Source organism: Anolis sagrei, chromosome 3 (assembly GCF_037176765.1).
Source record: "Anolis sagrei isolate rAnoSag1 chromosome 3, rAnoSag1.mat, whole genome shotgun sequence".
In the NCBI taxonomy this organism is placed as follows: Eukaryota; Metazoa; Chordata; class Lepidosauria; order Squamata; family Dactyloidae; genus Anolis; species Anolis sagrei.
The window spans coordinates 9,872,542-9,887,178 of record NC_090023.1 but is presented as its reverse complement, the minus strand read 5'-3'; the positions used below and the strand labels follow the sequence as shown (position 1 = coordinate 9,887,178).

General features: G+C 40.3%; 1 protein-coding gene across 1 annotated transcript in view; it reads left to right on the top strand.

Annotated features, from left to right (window-relative positions):
- RSF1 (remodeling and spacing factor 1) overlaps positions 1-14,637 on the top strand; it is a 91,300-nt gene that overhangs the window by 45,193 nt on the left and 31,470 nt on the right. The window contains exons 5-8 of the mRNA XM_060771225.2: positions 2,150-2,301; positions 5,698-7,388; positions 9,130-9,348; positions 10,690-10,794. Of these exons, the coding sequence (XP_060627208.2) occupies positions 2,150-2,301; positions 5,698-7,388; positions 9,130-9,348; positions 10,690-10,794 (2,167 nt within the window). The remainder of the gene's footprint in view (positions 1-2,149; positions 2,302-5,697; positions 7,389-9,129; positions 9,349-10,689; positions 10,795-14,637) is intronic.

The following is a 14,637-nucleotide window of genomic DNA, read 5'->3' as shown; positions in this document are numbered from 1 at the left end:
GAAACAGCCAGGTCTTCACTTTTCTCCGGGATGCCAGTAAGGAGGGGGCCGATCTGATATCTACAGGAAGGGCGTTCCACAGCCGAGGGGCCACCACTGAGAAGGCCCTGTCTCTCGTCCCCGCCACGCGTGCTTGTGAAGCATGTGCTTGGGACCGAGAGCAGGGCCTCCCCAGATGATCATAATGTCCTAACTGGTTCATAGGAGGAGATGCGTTTGGACAGGTAAATCCGTAGCAGATGGTGGAAATGTGTTCAACTTAAGTGAATTATTGGTGAATATTGGATGTTGTTGCATTACTGTATAGTTTTTTTTTCTTTGAACAATGCAGATCTGGTAATATTTTTCTAGACACACAGATAGATCTAAATTGGGGGTAGGGAGTGGGGTCATGGCTTCTTACGTTACAAAGACAATATTTACTCCCTAAAGTAGGAATGGGCAATTGTTAGGAGGCAAGCATCGTGTTAGCTACTCAGAAGATCATATTAGCTTCTCAGTGGACCCAACCACCCCCGAAATTGGAAAAAAGCCAATTTCTGGGTTCATTTCCCAGTAGAGTGATCTGGAAAAAAAATCTGTCTTCAAAGACTTTCATGGCCAGAATCACTGGGTTGCTGTGAGTTTCCAGACTGTATGGCTATGTTCCAGAAGCATTCTCTCCTGACATTTCATCCACATCTATGGCAGGCATCTTCAGAGGATGAGGGGTCTGTTGGAAACTAAGCAAGTGAGGTCTGCAGTGCCTTTCATGTTCCTTGATTCATGTCTGAGCAATACTGCGTTTGGTGGTCCCTTTGTGGACTGCATGGAGAGAAGATATGCTGGATGTTCTAGAGAGATGCAAAAAGGCAAAACTTTTATTGTGGAAGGTAATAATTCTAGATAGAGAAAAGGAATGTGTTGTTGAAGGCTTTCATGTTATACTCCTGCAGCAGTGAGAGGATCCCTCTTGACCTTTGCTGAAAGTAGTGTGGATCACCAAACGCAGCATTGCCCAAACACAAATCAAGGAACGTAAAAGGCACTGCAGACTAATTCAACCAGAGAAGTCAGCCATAGCAGAGCATTTGATGAACCAACCTGGACACAGAATATTATTTGAGAACACAGAAATGCTGGACCAGTCTCACAACCACCATGTCAGGCAACACAGAGAAGCCATTGAAATCCATAAGCATGTGGACAATTTCAACAGAAAGGAGGAAACCATGAAAATGAACAAAATCTGGCTACCAGTATGAAAAAACTCTAAATCAGGACAGTAAATAAAGAGCAACACTCAAAAACAGAGGAATTCCAGACAAGAATCAGCCAGAGTTAACACCTCCCAACAAAAGATTTCCCCAGGCAGCAATCAGCCAGGCTTTGAAGCTGCAAGGCCATTAAATGTTAATCAAGGTGGCCATTTGCAACATTCACATTTGCCTCAAGCAGACCAGAGTTATTCTTCCCACCCTGGACATTCCACAGATATATAAATCTCACTTTTCTAGTTTCCAGCAGACCCCTCAACCTCTGAGGATGCCTGCCAGAGATGTGGGCGAATATATATATATATATATATAGAAAGAGAGAGAGAGAGAGAATGAGAGAGAGAGAGAGAGAGAAGTGTGGCTAAATTGCTTCTCAGAATTCCTGGGGTGTATTTGGCATGTACATTTGGCAGCCATAAAAGCCGTTATGGGATGTTGTTCATTCGTTCAGTCATCTCCGACTCTTTGTGACCTCATGGACCAGCCCACGCCAGAGCTCCCTGTCAGCCGTCACCACCCCCAGCTCCTTCAGGGTCAGTCCAGTCACTTCAAGGATGCCATCCATCCATCTTGCCCTTGGTCGGCCCCTCCTCCTTTTACCTTCCACTTTCCCCAGCATAATTGTCTTCTCTAGGCTTTGCTGTCTCCTCATGATATGGCCAAAGTTATGGGATAGCTAACAGGGAATCAGCAGTGCCTTCCTTTGTTTGGAATTCCTTATGATAGGAGGCACTTGGGAGAAGACCTCATGTCTAGGTGAAAAGTTGCAGGTTTCCTAAACCAATTCACTACTTCCTAGCAAATGCCCACAAAGTTGAATACAGCCCAGGAGTGGGATCATACATGAGATTCGTTTTTGTGAGGTTTTGTTGGATTTCTTGTTTTTCATCCAGAAGCCGAAATGAGCTGGCTGAAACTCTTGAGCTCCTGAAAGCACAAATTGATCCCGAGCTATTGAAAAAGCAGCAGCAGAATGATTCCTCGCAAGAGAACCCCAGTGCGGAAGACGGCGAGGCCAAAAAGGGGGAAGCACCGGCAGCCCAAGGTTTTGCTACTGTTCTCCTCTTGCAGTGGGCACTTTGCATTCTCATTCTCATTCTTCACTATTTGGGAGGATTTCACACTAGGAATGTGGGCGGAGGGTGAGGCTCGATATTAAATGTCCCTAAAATAAATAAAAATGGGTTATTGTTGTTTCAACAAAACTGGGAAACACTAGTGTCTCAGTTTGAAGACTCTGGTGTCACAAAATCTAGTTAGAGACTGTGGAATGGGAATTATTGCTGTGTTTGTTTCCGAAAGTGAATAAATAGTTCTCGTAGAGGTAGTGTTAATACAGAACAGTAACCCTGTTATTGTGTAAAATGAGCTCATCTGTGCTAGAATGAATGAGTCTCCTTCGGAAGAGCTAAAGCAGGGTATACATAAATATAATAATTGTATATATAAGTGCAGAATTGGGCAGTTTTTATTTAATGTGTTGCCTATCTGAGAATCCTCAACTCATTTTTAAGACTTGTATTAGATTTTATCTTCACAATACGTGTTTTATGTTATGACAAATATGGCATGTGCAGCTTTCTGAAACAAATAATAATAATAATAATAATAATAATAATAATAATAATAATAATAATAATAGAAACAACAGGAAAAGCTGACGGGATATGAAGATTTAAAAATCGAACTGCAAAGACTCTGGCACAAACCAGTAAAGGTGGTCCCAGTGGTGATTGGCACACTGGGTGCAGTGCCTAAAGACCTTGGCCTGCACTTAAACACAATCGGTGCTGACAAAATTACCATCTGCCAGCTGCAGAAGGCCACCTTACTGGGATCTGCACGCATTATTCGCTGATACATCGCACAATCCTAGACACTTGGGAAGTGTCCGACGTGTGATCCAATTCAACAGCCAGCAGAGTGTCTGCTGTGGACCCATCTTGTTGTGTTTCAAACCATAATAACTTTATTTATATTCTGCTCTAACTACCCAAAGGGACTCAGGGCGGATTCCAAACATAAAAGGTAAACATTCAATGCCTGAATACAACAACAATACATCCATACTAACAAATTTATACAATCCAACATAGAAATATAAATTATAACTTAACAAACTAAAATTAAATAAAAAGCACAGCCAGTTATAACAAAGCTATTGTCAATAAATAAACTCTGGGAACAAAATAAACATATCAGCTATATTATAAACAACTCATCAAGTGCATCATAACAAGAACAAGATCAGTTAAAACAGATGAATTTGAAGTAAAAAAAAAAGGCTTGAGCAAATGAAGAGTTTTGGCAAATTTCTTTAATTGGACCTCTTTCAACCTTTTTGACTTCTCTTCTAGATTTCAAATGGCAAAAGAGATATTTCCCTTCCCAGTGAATATGACCTTTGTCGTTCCATATGGCAGACAAGAGACCAGTTAATGGTTTCTGTGTGATAATTGTTTTTAAATTGTGTTAGATTTTAGTTATTCTTGTAAGCCCCTCCGAGCCCCAGGGGAGTGGCGGCATATAAGTCCAAATAATAAACAAATAAATAAAAATTATAATTTACTCTTACACTATGCTTTAGCCCCAAGGACTCCGACTTTAAAGAAAGCCATTGTCTTGTATGTGAGATTCTGTTGTACCAAAATGGTTTGTTCTCTGAAAAATACCATTGGAACTATATTATTGCTTAGATTTAACATTTGTGGCCAAGATTCTAAACATTTCCAACAAAGCATAAATTTACACATGTTATTCCACCAGATCTCATCATTTCCTGGTCGTTGAGGAACAGACAACATGGCCTTGTTTCAGTCATTAAAGCATCGTGCTTTAGCTCTGTCACAGCCTGTGTGTGCTTATGGAATGATTGGCTGGAGGAGGGATGGTATTTATTCAATCCAGAAAAAGTCAATTAACTGTTTAGTTATTTCTCCCATTTATTATACCATCATAGGGACAGAGTAGTTATTCTAACCTTCTTCAATGTAAATGTGTTTACATATCCTTCCAATAATAATAAATAGAGTAAAATACTAAATGTAATAATAATAAGAACAACAACAATAGAGTAAAATAATAAATGTAATAATAATAATAATAATAATAATAATGGAAATGTTATAATAATAATAAAATACAATAATAAATGTAATAATAATGATAGAGTAAAATAGTAAATGTAATTGTTGCAATCCAGAGCAGAGAATGAGGCCTAAGATAACTATCCACCACACTTGGCTGTGAAAAACAATCCTTTTTTATTGAAGAAAAATGGTTACAAAATAAAGGAAAAATGCAAGTCAAAAGCCACAGCAAAATCAGCAAACATGAATTTAAATGGACAAAGCAAAAGCCTCTCTGGGAAATACTTGAATCTGTTAGCAATCCACTAACCGTACTTGATATCCTAGAAATCTTCCCATACTATGGCCAGGGAACCGGGAGAACTGCCAAGGTCTTCATCAATTCTGAAACGATGCCTGAACTGAGGCAATCAGCCTGGCGTATTGCAATTAAAACTCAAGAATCGGTTCCGTGAACCGCCCTTCTGTTTTGAAGCCAATGTTTTTAATTCTTGAATTCGGGAGGATCGACGCAAACTGAGTGTTTTACTTCTGTCTTCCCAAATTTGGCCTCTTCTGTTGTCATTACAGTTAACAGGTGCAGAAGGGAGGGAAAGTTCAAGGTCTCCCTCTGCAACATTCTCATTAACACTGGTACTTTCATTTTCCAAATCTACAGAAGTTCCTTCCTCACTAATTTCAGGAACATTGGCATTTTCCAAACCTACAGCAGTTTCTTCCTCACTAATTTCAGGAGCATTGGCATCAAAAGGTACATTTCCACTAGCATCAGTAAATATACTTTCATTAGCATCAGGAGGAACAAACAGAGAATCAGGTTCAAGTTCAAACTCAGGCTGAACCCCAACAGTAATAATAATAAATAGAGTATAATAATAAATGTAATAATAAATAGAGTAAAATAATAAACATAATAAAAATAATAGAGTAAAATAGTGTAAATGAAATAATAACAAATAGAGTAAAATAGTGTAAATGAAATAATAATGAATAGAGTAAAATAATAAATGTAATAATAATAAATAGAGCAAAATAATAAACGTAATAAAATAATAATAGAGTAAAGTAATGTAAATATAATTATAATAACAACAACAACAAGAAGAACAGAATAAAATAATAAATAACTTTGACTTGAGTAAAAGCTGAGGGGGGCTTTTTCAGCCTTCAAAAACGGCAGAAAACCCCGGCTGATACTTGAGTATATACGGTAATACCACAACAGGATTCAGGCCTACACAACTAACATTGATTACATAATAAAAATTGGACTTACGTTCTGTGATGGTTAGGGGGGGAAATTGTCTGAATAATAATCTAACTTTACCTTTATTTTTTTTAAAAAAATCCAGAAACTGAATTAAAAACCACAGGAGAAAAAGAGGAGATAAAAGAGGAGCAGACAAAGCAACCAGAAAATCTTCCCTCTGCCGTAATTCCAGAAGAGGAAAAGAAGTTAAAATCGGAGAGAGTGGAGGAGAAAGAAATCATAAAACTGCCAGTTATTGTAAAGCTAGAGAAAGTTTTGGAAAACAATGGGGAAGTGCAAAATACCAAAGAAGAAAAGGACTCTTTTAAGGAAAACGTTAAGCCTATTAAAGCAGAAGTGAGGGAGTTTAAGCTAGAGCCAAAAGACTTGAAAGATGTACATAGTATCGCAGAGAAAACTGTTCATGAGCCCGAAAGGACAGAGTTCTGTGTCAGTGTCAAACCTCCCCAGGAAGTGGTGGAGAGGACTGTGGAAGAAAGTGAGAAACTCAAAAATGACCAGCAAGCGAAGATCCCCCTGAAAAAGCGGGAGATTAAGCTGACGGACGATTATGACAGCCCGTTAAAGGGACCCTTGCGGAAATGTATCACCCCAACCAAGGAGGTTTTGAAAGAGGAGGCAAAACAGGAGGAGGAGACTTTTAAAAGAGTCCCTACCATTACTGATGGGAAATTCCTTGTGAACGGGGAGGTTAGTAGTGAGAAAATCATGCCAAATAATAAGTTGGACCATTCACCCAGCGTGAAGGAAGACGCCGGCAGTCTCTGTAAGGAGAAAAATGGAGTGAGTGGTGAAAAGACGGCAGAGGCTGTTAGCACAATTGTAAGGACGAGTGACGCAGAGAGAAATCTCTTGCATGCGGGGAAGGAGGTGGCTAGCGTGATTACTGCCGTTCCCCATCAGAAAGTGCCTTTAATGGAGGAAACTGGCCCTAAAGAGAAGGAAAGCGTACTTGTGAGTAAGAGCTCGGATGTTATTGTAGAGACAGCTTCCAAAAAGGACGATGGTCTCAAAAAGCCTGCAGAACCCGTTAAAGAAAATGATAGTTTGCCCCTTCCTGAAGGGTGCCAAGATAAAACTTCTAAAGCATCTTCCCCGAAGGAGCTGGTTACTCCAACAGAGGAAGAGGGTTTGAGAAGTAAAGATCAACCAGCGGAGAAGCCAGATCTACCAAAAATAGACGTGGTACCGTCTCCGACTCCAAGCCCTCCCTCTGAGAAACCTGTTAGTGAAAAAAAGGACCCAGACTCCAAAAGCACTGAGGAGGAAAATGTAAAGCTCAAGGAGCAGGATTCTAAACCAGAGAAAGGAGCGGAAGCTCAAGAGAGTGAGACCTCCAAACAAGGCGATGCCCAAAGTTCTGTCGAGAAACCGTCGGAGCCCAAAAAGGAGCCTGCGAAAAGCAAGTGCAAATATAAGCTGGTTTCTGAAGAAGACAGTTCTCTCACAGAGAACCGGGAAATCACCTCTGAAAGGCAGAAAGAAGGGATCAAGCTCACAATCAGAATCTCCAGTAGAAAGAGAGGCACTGCTGCTCCAAAGAGTCGGAACTCGGCCGCTGAAAAGGAGGAGGAAGTGGTCAACATTGGGCGTGTTTTAAGGAGGTCTCCTCGGATATCCAAACCTACACAAAAGATAGCGGAGACCCGGGATCCCAAGGCTGACAAAAAACGAAGCGAGGAAGAAGACGAGAAGCCAGCCCCGGTGCAAAAACAGGAGAAGAAAGAGGACCCCAAAAAGCAAGAGAAGGGGGTGAATTCCAAAGCAAGCAAGGTAAAAAATTCAGATGCAGTCTTCTAAGTATGGATAGCTGGTAATATTAGAAACCCAAATATCTGCCGGGAGAGCCCAGTTTCTATCTTCTCATACTTCATTATTCCAGTCTATTTAGGTTAGACCAGTGTTTCTCAACCTGGGGGTCGGGACCCCTAGGTGGGTCACAAGGGGGTGTCAGAGGGGTCACCAAAGTCCATCAGTTTGGCCCAAATCTATTGTTGGTGGGGTTGAAAATGCTCTTTGATTGTAGGTGCCAAGTTTGGTTCAATTCCATTGCTGGTGGAGTTCAGAATGCTCTTTGATTGTAGTTAACTACAAATCCCAGCAACTGCAACTCCCAAATTACAAAAATCAACCCCCCTCCAACCCCACCAGTGTTCAAATTTGGGTGTATCGGATATTTGTTCCAAATTTGCTCCAGTGGATGAAAATAAACCCTGCATATCAGATATTTACATTACAATTCACAACAGTAGCAAAATTATAGATATGAAGTAGCAACGAAAATAATTTTATGGTTGGGGGTCACTACAACATGAGGAACTATATTAAGGGGTCACAGCATTAGAAATGTTGAGAACCACTGGGTTAGACTAATATTTTCTATATATTTTTTCGAGAATTATGAACTTTGTAGCACAAATATTCATAGAAACAGAAATCTGGAATACAGCAGATAGGAGCTTATGTCTGAAAAAAATAGAGATTTAACATAGAGTTTGGAGAGTCATATTTATGTATCGTGTCAGAAACGAATTGAGAATAGTTATAATGTATAAAAAACCATAAGCAAAGTTTTGAGAACCACAAACAAAGTTAAAAACTTGACATGTTAAATTTCCTTTGACCTGGCCATTTGGAATGCCTCTGGTGTGGCTGTAAGAAGGTTCCCCAGTGTGCATGTGTTAGGGCTTAGACTGCATTGTATTAAGTTGTCTGAGGTTTGCTGTTCTCCACACTCGCACGCCGTGGACTCCACTTCGTAGCCCCATTTCTTAAGATTAGCTCAGCATCTCGTGCTACCAGAGCGTAGTCTGTTCAGCGCTTTCCAGGTCACCCACTCTTCTGTGTGCCCAGGAGGGAGTTTCTCATCCGATCTCAGGCACTGATTGAGGTTTTGGGTTTTAACCTGCCACTTTTGGACTCTCACTTGCTGAGGTGTTCCTGTGAATATCTTTGTAGATCTTAAAAAGCTATTTCTTGATTTAAGACTTTGGCATGCTGGCTGATGTCCGAACAGAGGATGGTCCGGAGATGTCAATGCCTCAGTTCTTTCATTATTGGCTGCTACTTCCTGGCGGATGTCGTGTGATGCAATACTGGCTAAACAGTATAATTTCTCCAGCAGTGTAGGGTATAGACCTCCTGTGATAATGTGACATGTCTCATTAAGTATATGCGGCATGTCTCAGTAACATTGGCTTTTAAATCAGATTAAAATAAATCAGAGTTTAGAACTTCAGCAGTGCTGTAAACTATAGTCAAAGAAGAGAACTTTCTGTTTTCCTCCTTGCAGCTTCATGTTTTGGCACATGGATGAAATGTAGTCTTTTGGGTTTTCTAGACAATTTTACTTGAATTACACATGGTTTTCCTCTTTAAACAGTCAAATACAGTCAAATCAGAAAATTGTAGTATAGAAATACTTTATTTGAAATAGACAATCTTATTAATATCTTAATGAGAATTTTCCAAAGTTTTGAGCTAGTGATAGTTGTCCTTGTGATTGGATTTCCAGGCTTCTCCGAAAAATAAAGTTCGGTGGGCTGGTACTCGTACTCGTGGCAGGTGGAGATACTCAAGCAACGATGAGAGTGAGGGTTCAGAAAGTGAAGAAAACTCTGAGGAAGAGGAAAAGGAGGAGGAAGAGGAGGTGGAGGAAGAAGAAGAGGAACCTGCACCTGCCGATGACGATGAGCCGTGCAAGAAGTGTGGACTTCCCAATCACCCTGAGCTAGTAGGTTCTTGTTTTCCACCCTAAGCTGGCAGTGTTTGGGTTTCTCTAGGTACGCCATTGTGATTCTATTGAGTAAGTAGGTACATCTTGACCTAGCATCAAAAGATTGTAATGTTAACACTGTTCAGACTTCTTTAAGCCAGGTATTTGGGACTCAAGGCACCAGTCCTAAAAAGGCCTCTGTTTTGCAAATGCAGACATTAAAAGATTGGGATTATATTTACATTTAAAGTATGGTAATAACCTGCCATCAAATTTGTATTTCAGTTATGCGTGTCAATCAAAAGTCTGGTCCTCTCCTATCCTGTTTGGATGAGATTTAAAAGTTTCTTTTGAGTCTAAACTGAACTGCGCCAAAAAAAGGAGATAGAGCTGAGTTTGACGTATCTATATTTCAACAGTGAATCTAGGAATTTTATAGTATACTAGCTGTCCCCTGCCACGCGTTGCTGTGGCCCACATGGGGTTCTGTGTGGGAGGTTTGGCCCAATTCTATCGTTGGTGGGGTTCAGAATGCTCTTTGACTGTAGGTGAACTATAAATCCCAACAACTAAAACTCCCAAATGTCAAGATTCTCTTTCCCCCAAACTCTACCAGTGTTCACATTTGGGCATATCGAGTATTCGTGTAGAGTTTGGTCCAGATCCATCATTGTTTGAGTCCACAGTCATCTTTGGATGTAGGTGAACTGCAACTCCAAAAGTCAAGGCAATGCCCACCAAACCCTTCCAGTATTTTCTATTTGTCATGGGAAAACTGTGGGCCAAGTTTGGTTCAATTCCATCGTTGGTGGGGTTCAGAATGTTCTTTGATTGTAGGTGAACTATAAATCCCAGCAACTACAACTCCCAAATGACAAAATCAATGTATTTTGTGTGGACATATATTGGGTTGTTAGATTTCTTGTGTCCAAATTTGGTGTCAATTCCCCAGTGGTTTTTGAGTTCTGTTAATCCCACACACGAACATTACATTTTTATTTATATAGATAGGGCATGGTTCCTGTTCATTTCTGTGGCATGTGTTTACCTGTCTTTCGGTGTGGTCAGTGAAACTTAAAAGACCTTGAATAGAAGCTGGATGGCCATCTGTCAGGGGTGCTTTGAATGCAATATTCCTGCTTCTTGGCAGGGGGTTGGACTGGATGGCCCATGAGGTCTCTTCCAACTCTATGATTCTATGACAGGATGGATGTCTTCTAGTGAAAGCTGGAAATTATGCCTAAGTCTGCCATTTGTAACCTTATATCAAGAGAACTGAGTGCAAACATGGGGACAAGGTTCTCCTTGGTGTGTTTTGGCGGAATGGATTCAAAGGAAAATCTTGATTCGTTTCCACAGATTCTCTTGTGCGACTCTTGTGACAGCGGCTACCATACAGCATGTCTTCGGCCTCCGCTGATGATAATTCCAGATGGAGAATGGTTCTGCCCACCTTGCCAACATGTAAGTTTTATCTTCCTTCACTTTCTTGATGTCCCCCTCACTCCCAAGACTTAAACCATGAGCATTAATACTATTCAAAAAGAAAAAGGCAGGCCTAAAACACCCTGAAAGTACCATATCCCATCTGTTCCAATGAGGCCTGGTAGTAGCTGGATGGAGTGCTGAAGGCTATATTTCAGAGGAAGTCACTAATAACTGTATTTTGAGTATTCCTTGCCTAGGAAGACTTTATGAAATGTATAGTGTTGGCATTAAGTGACAGGCTCATATACGTGCATACCACATTTTACACAAAGAAAAGCCCATTTTGTGCCTCCTATAAACTTGAAAAATAATTCATTTCATTCTTATTCGGTAATTTTTAAAGGTGAAAAATTTATATGATCTGAAGAGAAACTAGAGTATTTTTTACAGTGTTGTTGCATCATTCTGGTTTTGTTAATAATGAGAATGCATTAAAGCCTCATCCCACCTACAACTGCTAAATATCTCCTTCAGTCATCTCAGAAACAACTTCTAGTGAATATTTTTGAATCAGGCAGGGTTTTTTTTACTTTTCTATTTTCTCACTTTTCTTCTCCATACTTTATATTTTTTAAAGATTTATTAGAGTTTCATTAATCGTAAAAGTTAAAACTGCTGATTAGATTCATAGGCTTTGGACCAAATATTCAAATGGTGCTCAAATTCCATCCCTTCCTAACAGGGAATTCTTTGAGACACAACAGCCAAAAACAGACTACCTAATCTTTGCTTAGAAGCTTCTAACACAAGCACAGGCCATGGAAAGTTATACTCTCTCAGCCTCAGAGCAATCCAACTGTAGCCAAACTCTGCCAAGGATCTCCTTAGATCAGGCATGGGCAAACTTGGACCCTCCGGTGTTTTGGACTTTAACTCCCACAACTCCTAACACCCTCAGGCCCTTGCAAGGGGGTGGGACCAAGAGCAGGGCCTCCCTCAGATGATCTTAACCTCTAAAGTGGGTCATAGAGGGAGTTGTTTGCAATTTATAATGTAGATTTCAAAGTATGTATGCATGTATAAAATGCAGTATGTGCTGAATGTAATGTATTCCTGTGTGAAAAGAGTTAACTGAACCATGGAGGGAACAGCATTCCTAGAGAGGTCACAAATCAAGTGTATAGAACAAATGGACGCAGTGTTGTGCGTTGTATTGTCATACATCACTCTGGAATGCAAGAGGTGTGGACTAGTACTGATAACAGTTAGTGTGTTAGCTATGTTACGATCGGGCGATAAAGAAGCAAGTTTACGATTTGCTGAGTGTTAAGTAGCTTCTAATGTATATAGCTGTAAAATAAAGTAGTTTATAGCCTCAAGTGGCTGTGATTGATCTATTCCTGCCTTGCTGTGCTGGAGATGCCACTGACAGGGAGATACATCCGGACTACCCATGAAAGACATGACAATAAGCTTCCGGACTGCTGCTTCTCCTCCTCCATCACCTGAACCGAGCTGCTCCATGTGGCTCCTTGGTCTCTTTGTTTTTAGGCCTGTTCCTGAGGCTTTTTGGGGTGCTGATTCAGATAATTGCATTGGGTGGACCACATCAGCTCTAGAAATATAGTTTTCTGTGCACGAGTAGATGATGACTACTGGATGGCATATGTTCTGCATCGGAAAGAGCTGATGTGTCTATCCAATCCAATTTTCTGAATCAGCACTCCAAATAACCAAACCAAATCTAAAGTTGACCAAAACCTGATTCGTAACCCTTTTGGTACTAATGTTGAAGTGTGACCCCTGGTCAAAAAAAGGTTGGGAACCACTGATGTAAACACTTCGTGACTATCCTTGCAGATTGCGTCCCCTTCTTATGAAAAACTGGCCATTGATGCCTTCCTTCTGTTTCCTCTGTTCAAACCAGTTACTGATATGTTAAGAGGACAAATCCTCTTATGGTCTGACTGCTAAGTTTCCTTGTGATCCTTTGGGGATGGACTTTGTCAAAGGGGTTTTGAAAAATCTAAGGATGCATTACCCACAGGGATTGCTATTTTCTGCATGTGTTTTGACAACCTGAACAAATTCTGAAAGGTCAGTGAGGTTAGGTTTCCCTTTGTAGGAGTCCTGCTAAGTCTTTCTCAGCAGGGCTTCTTTTTTCTGTGTGTTTAGCAGCTCCGCTGTTAATATTTTCCACCAGTTCACAGCATTCCTTCCACAATCATTTTTAGACTGGTGTTAAGCTAAGCTATATTACTACTATTGTTATCATTATCATCTTTGTTTATATTCCGCCTTTTTCCCCATGGGGACTCAAGGTGGCTAGCACCTATCCACACTATAAGAGCAATACAAAAGTTTAAAAACAATTACATAATAACAGCTTGGTTAAAAAAATTAAAATACAGCAAATACTTTGAAATAGTCTTGTCAATATCAGTTGACAATGCACATTTTCATGACCTTCTTCTGTTGTTGAGTTGCTCAGCTGTGAAGTGAATGATATGTACCTGCTTCTGCCACTACTAAACTTTCATCTGTTGATTCAGTTTTTCAAAGATAGGCAGGCAGGCTGAATCCGTGGATGCACAAACCTTAGATAGGGAAGGCTTGACTCTTTTTTTCTGGAAGAAAATATTCTTTGCTCCTTTTTGTAGCATCTTTGTACTGAGCTCTGTGTATATCAGATAGTCTAACCTAGTTTTTCTCAACTTTTTTCAAATCTTATTAGAACCCTTGAAATAATTGTCAGGTCTCAGGGAGCCCCTTCTTAACATTTATTACATCTACAGCCATTCACAATCTCTTGCAGAACTCCAACTTCCCACGGAAACATGGCATTCTGGGAAAGCCTGTTTGAAAAGTCCTAGTCTAACCTAACAGCTCAAGCCAAGAATAATAAAACAACAATAATAGTAATACTTTATTTATACCCCGCCACCATCACCCCAAGGGGACTTGGGGCGGTTTACATGAGGCCAAGCCCAGCAGTACAACAACGCAAATGTACAACATGAAAATACAACAAAATATAAAAATAAAATAAAATAAATACAAGAAACATAAATAAACACATCAGGCAGTATAAAATCACAATATTTGAACACAGAGAATTAATAATAGTGGGCAGGGCCGGTTGCAATGATTAAAAGTTTAAAAACATTGGGTGAGAGGGCAATATAATGTATCTGGACAGAGGGTCCGGGGGACGAAGTAGGGTTTAATTGCACTAACAGGTAAAATAAAGTTCTTCTGTGGGCATTTATTCAAGGATTGTTCAGGTCAGGGGATTATTGTTCATTCATTCATTCGTTGAAGGCACACTGGAACAGCCAAGATTTCAGGCTCTTCCTGAAGACTACCAGGGTGGGGGCTTGCCTAATTTCTCTGGGGAGCAAGTTCGAGAGCCGAGGGACCACCACAGAGAAGGCCCTCAGATCCTTAGTCCCTCTCTGTTTTTGCTTTGGCAGCATTATGTAAGGGCATAAGACATTCCATGTTGGATCAGAAGGCCTTTCTAGTCTAAAATTATGTTCATGTGGTGATGATTCAGTTGCATGTAGGGATCACGCCTGCAAAAGATGAGAATAACAACTCTCTTTACACATAAGGCATCTATTTATCTTTCTCTGTTGTACTGAAATAAGTGTGTGTTAGCTCTCTATCTGACAGCTTAATTTTGCAATTTAATTTTTTTTTAATATTTCCAGGGGGGGAAAAAGATAAAAAGAAAAGGGCACTGGGAAGGGGGAAGAGACATGTGGGATAAGGAGAATGAGAAGGGGGAGGATTTGGGGTTGGTTTTTAGCGGGGTAATGTAGGGATGAGGTGATTTCGAAGATCTTCCTTCCTCTTCCTCTTAGGCCTAGTTTGATA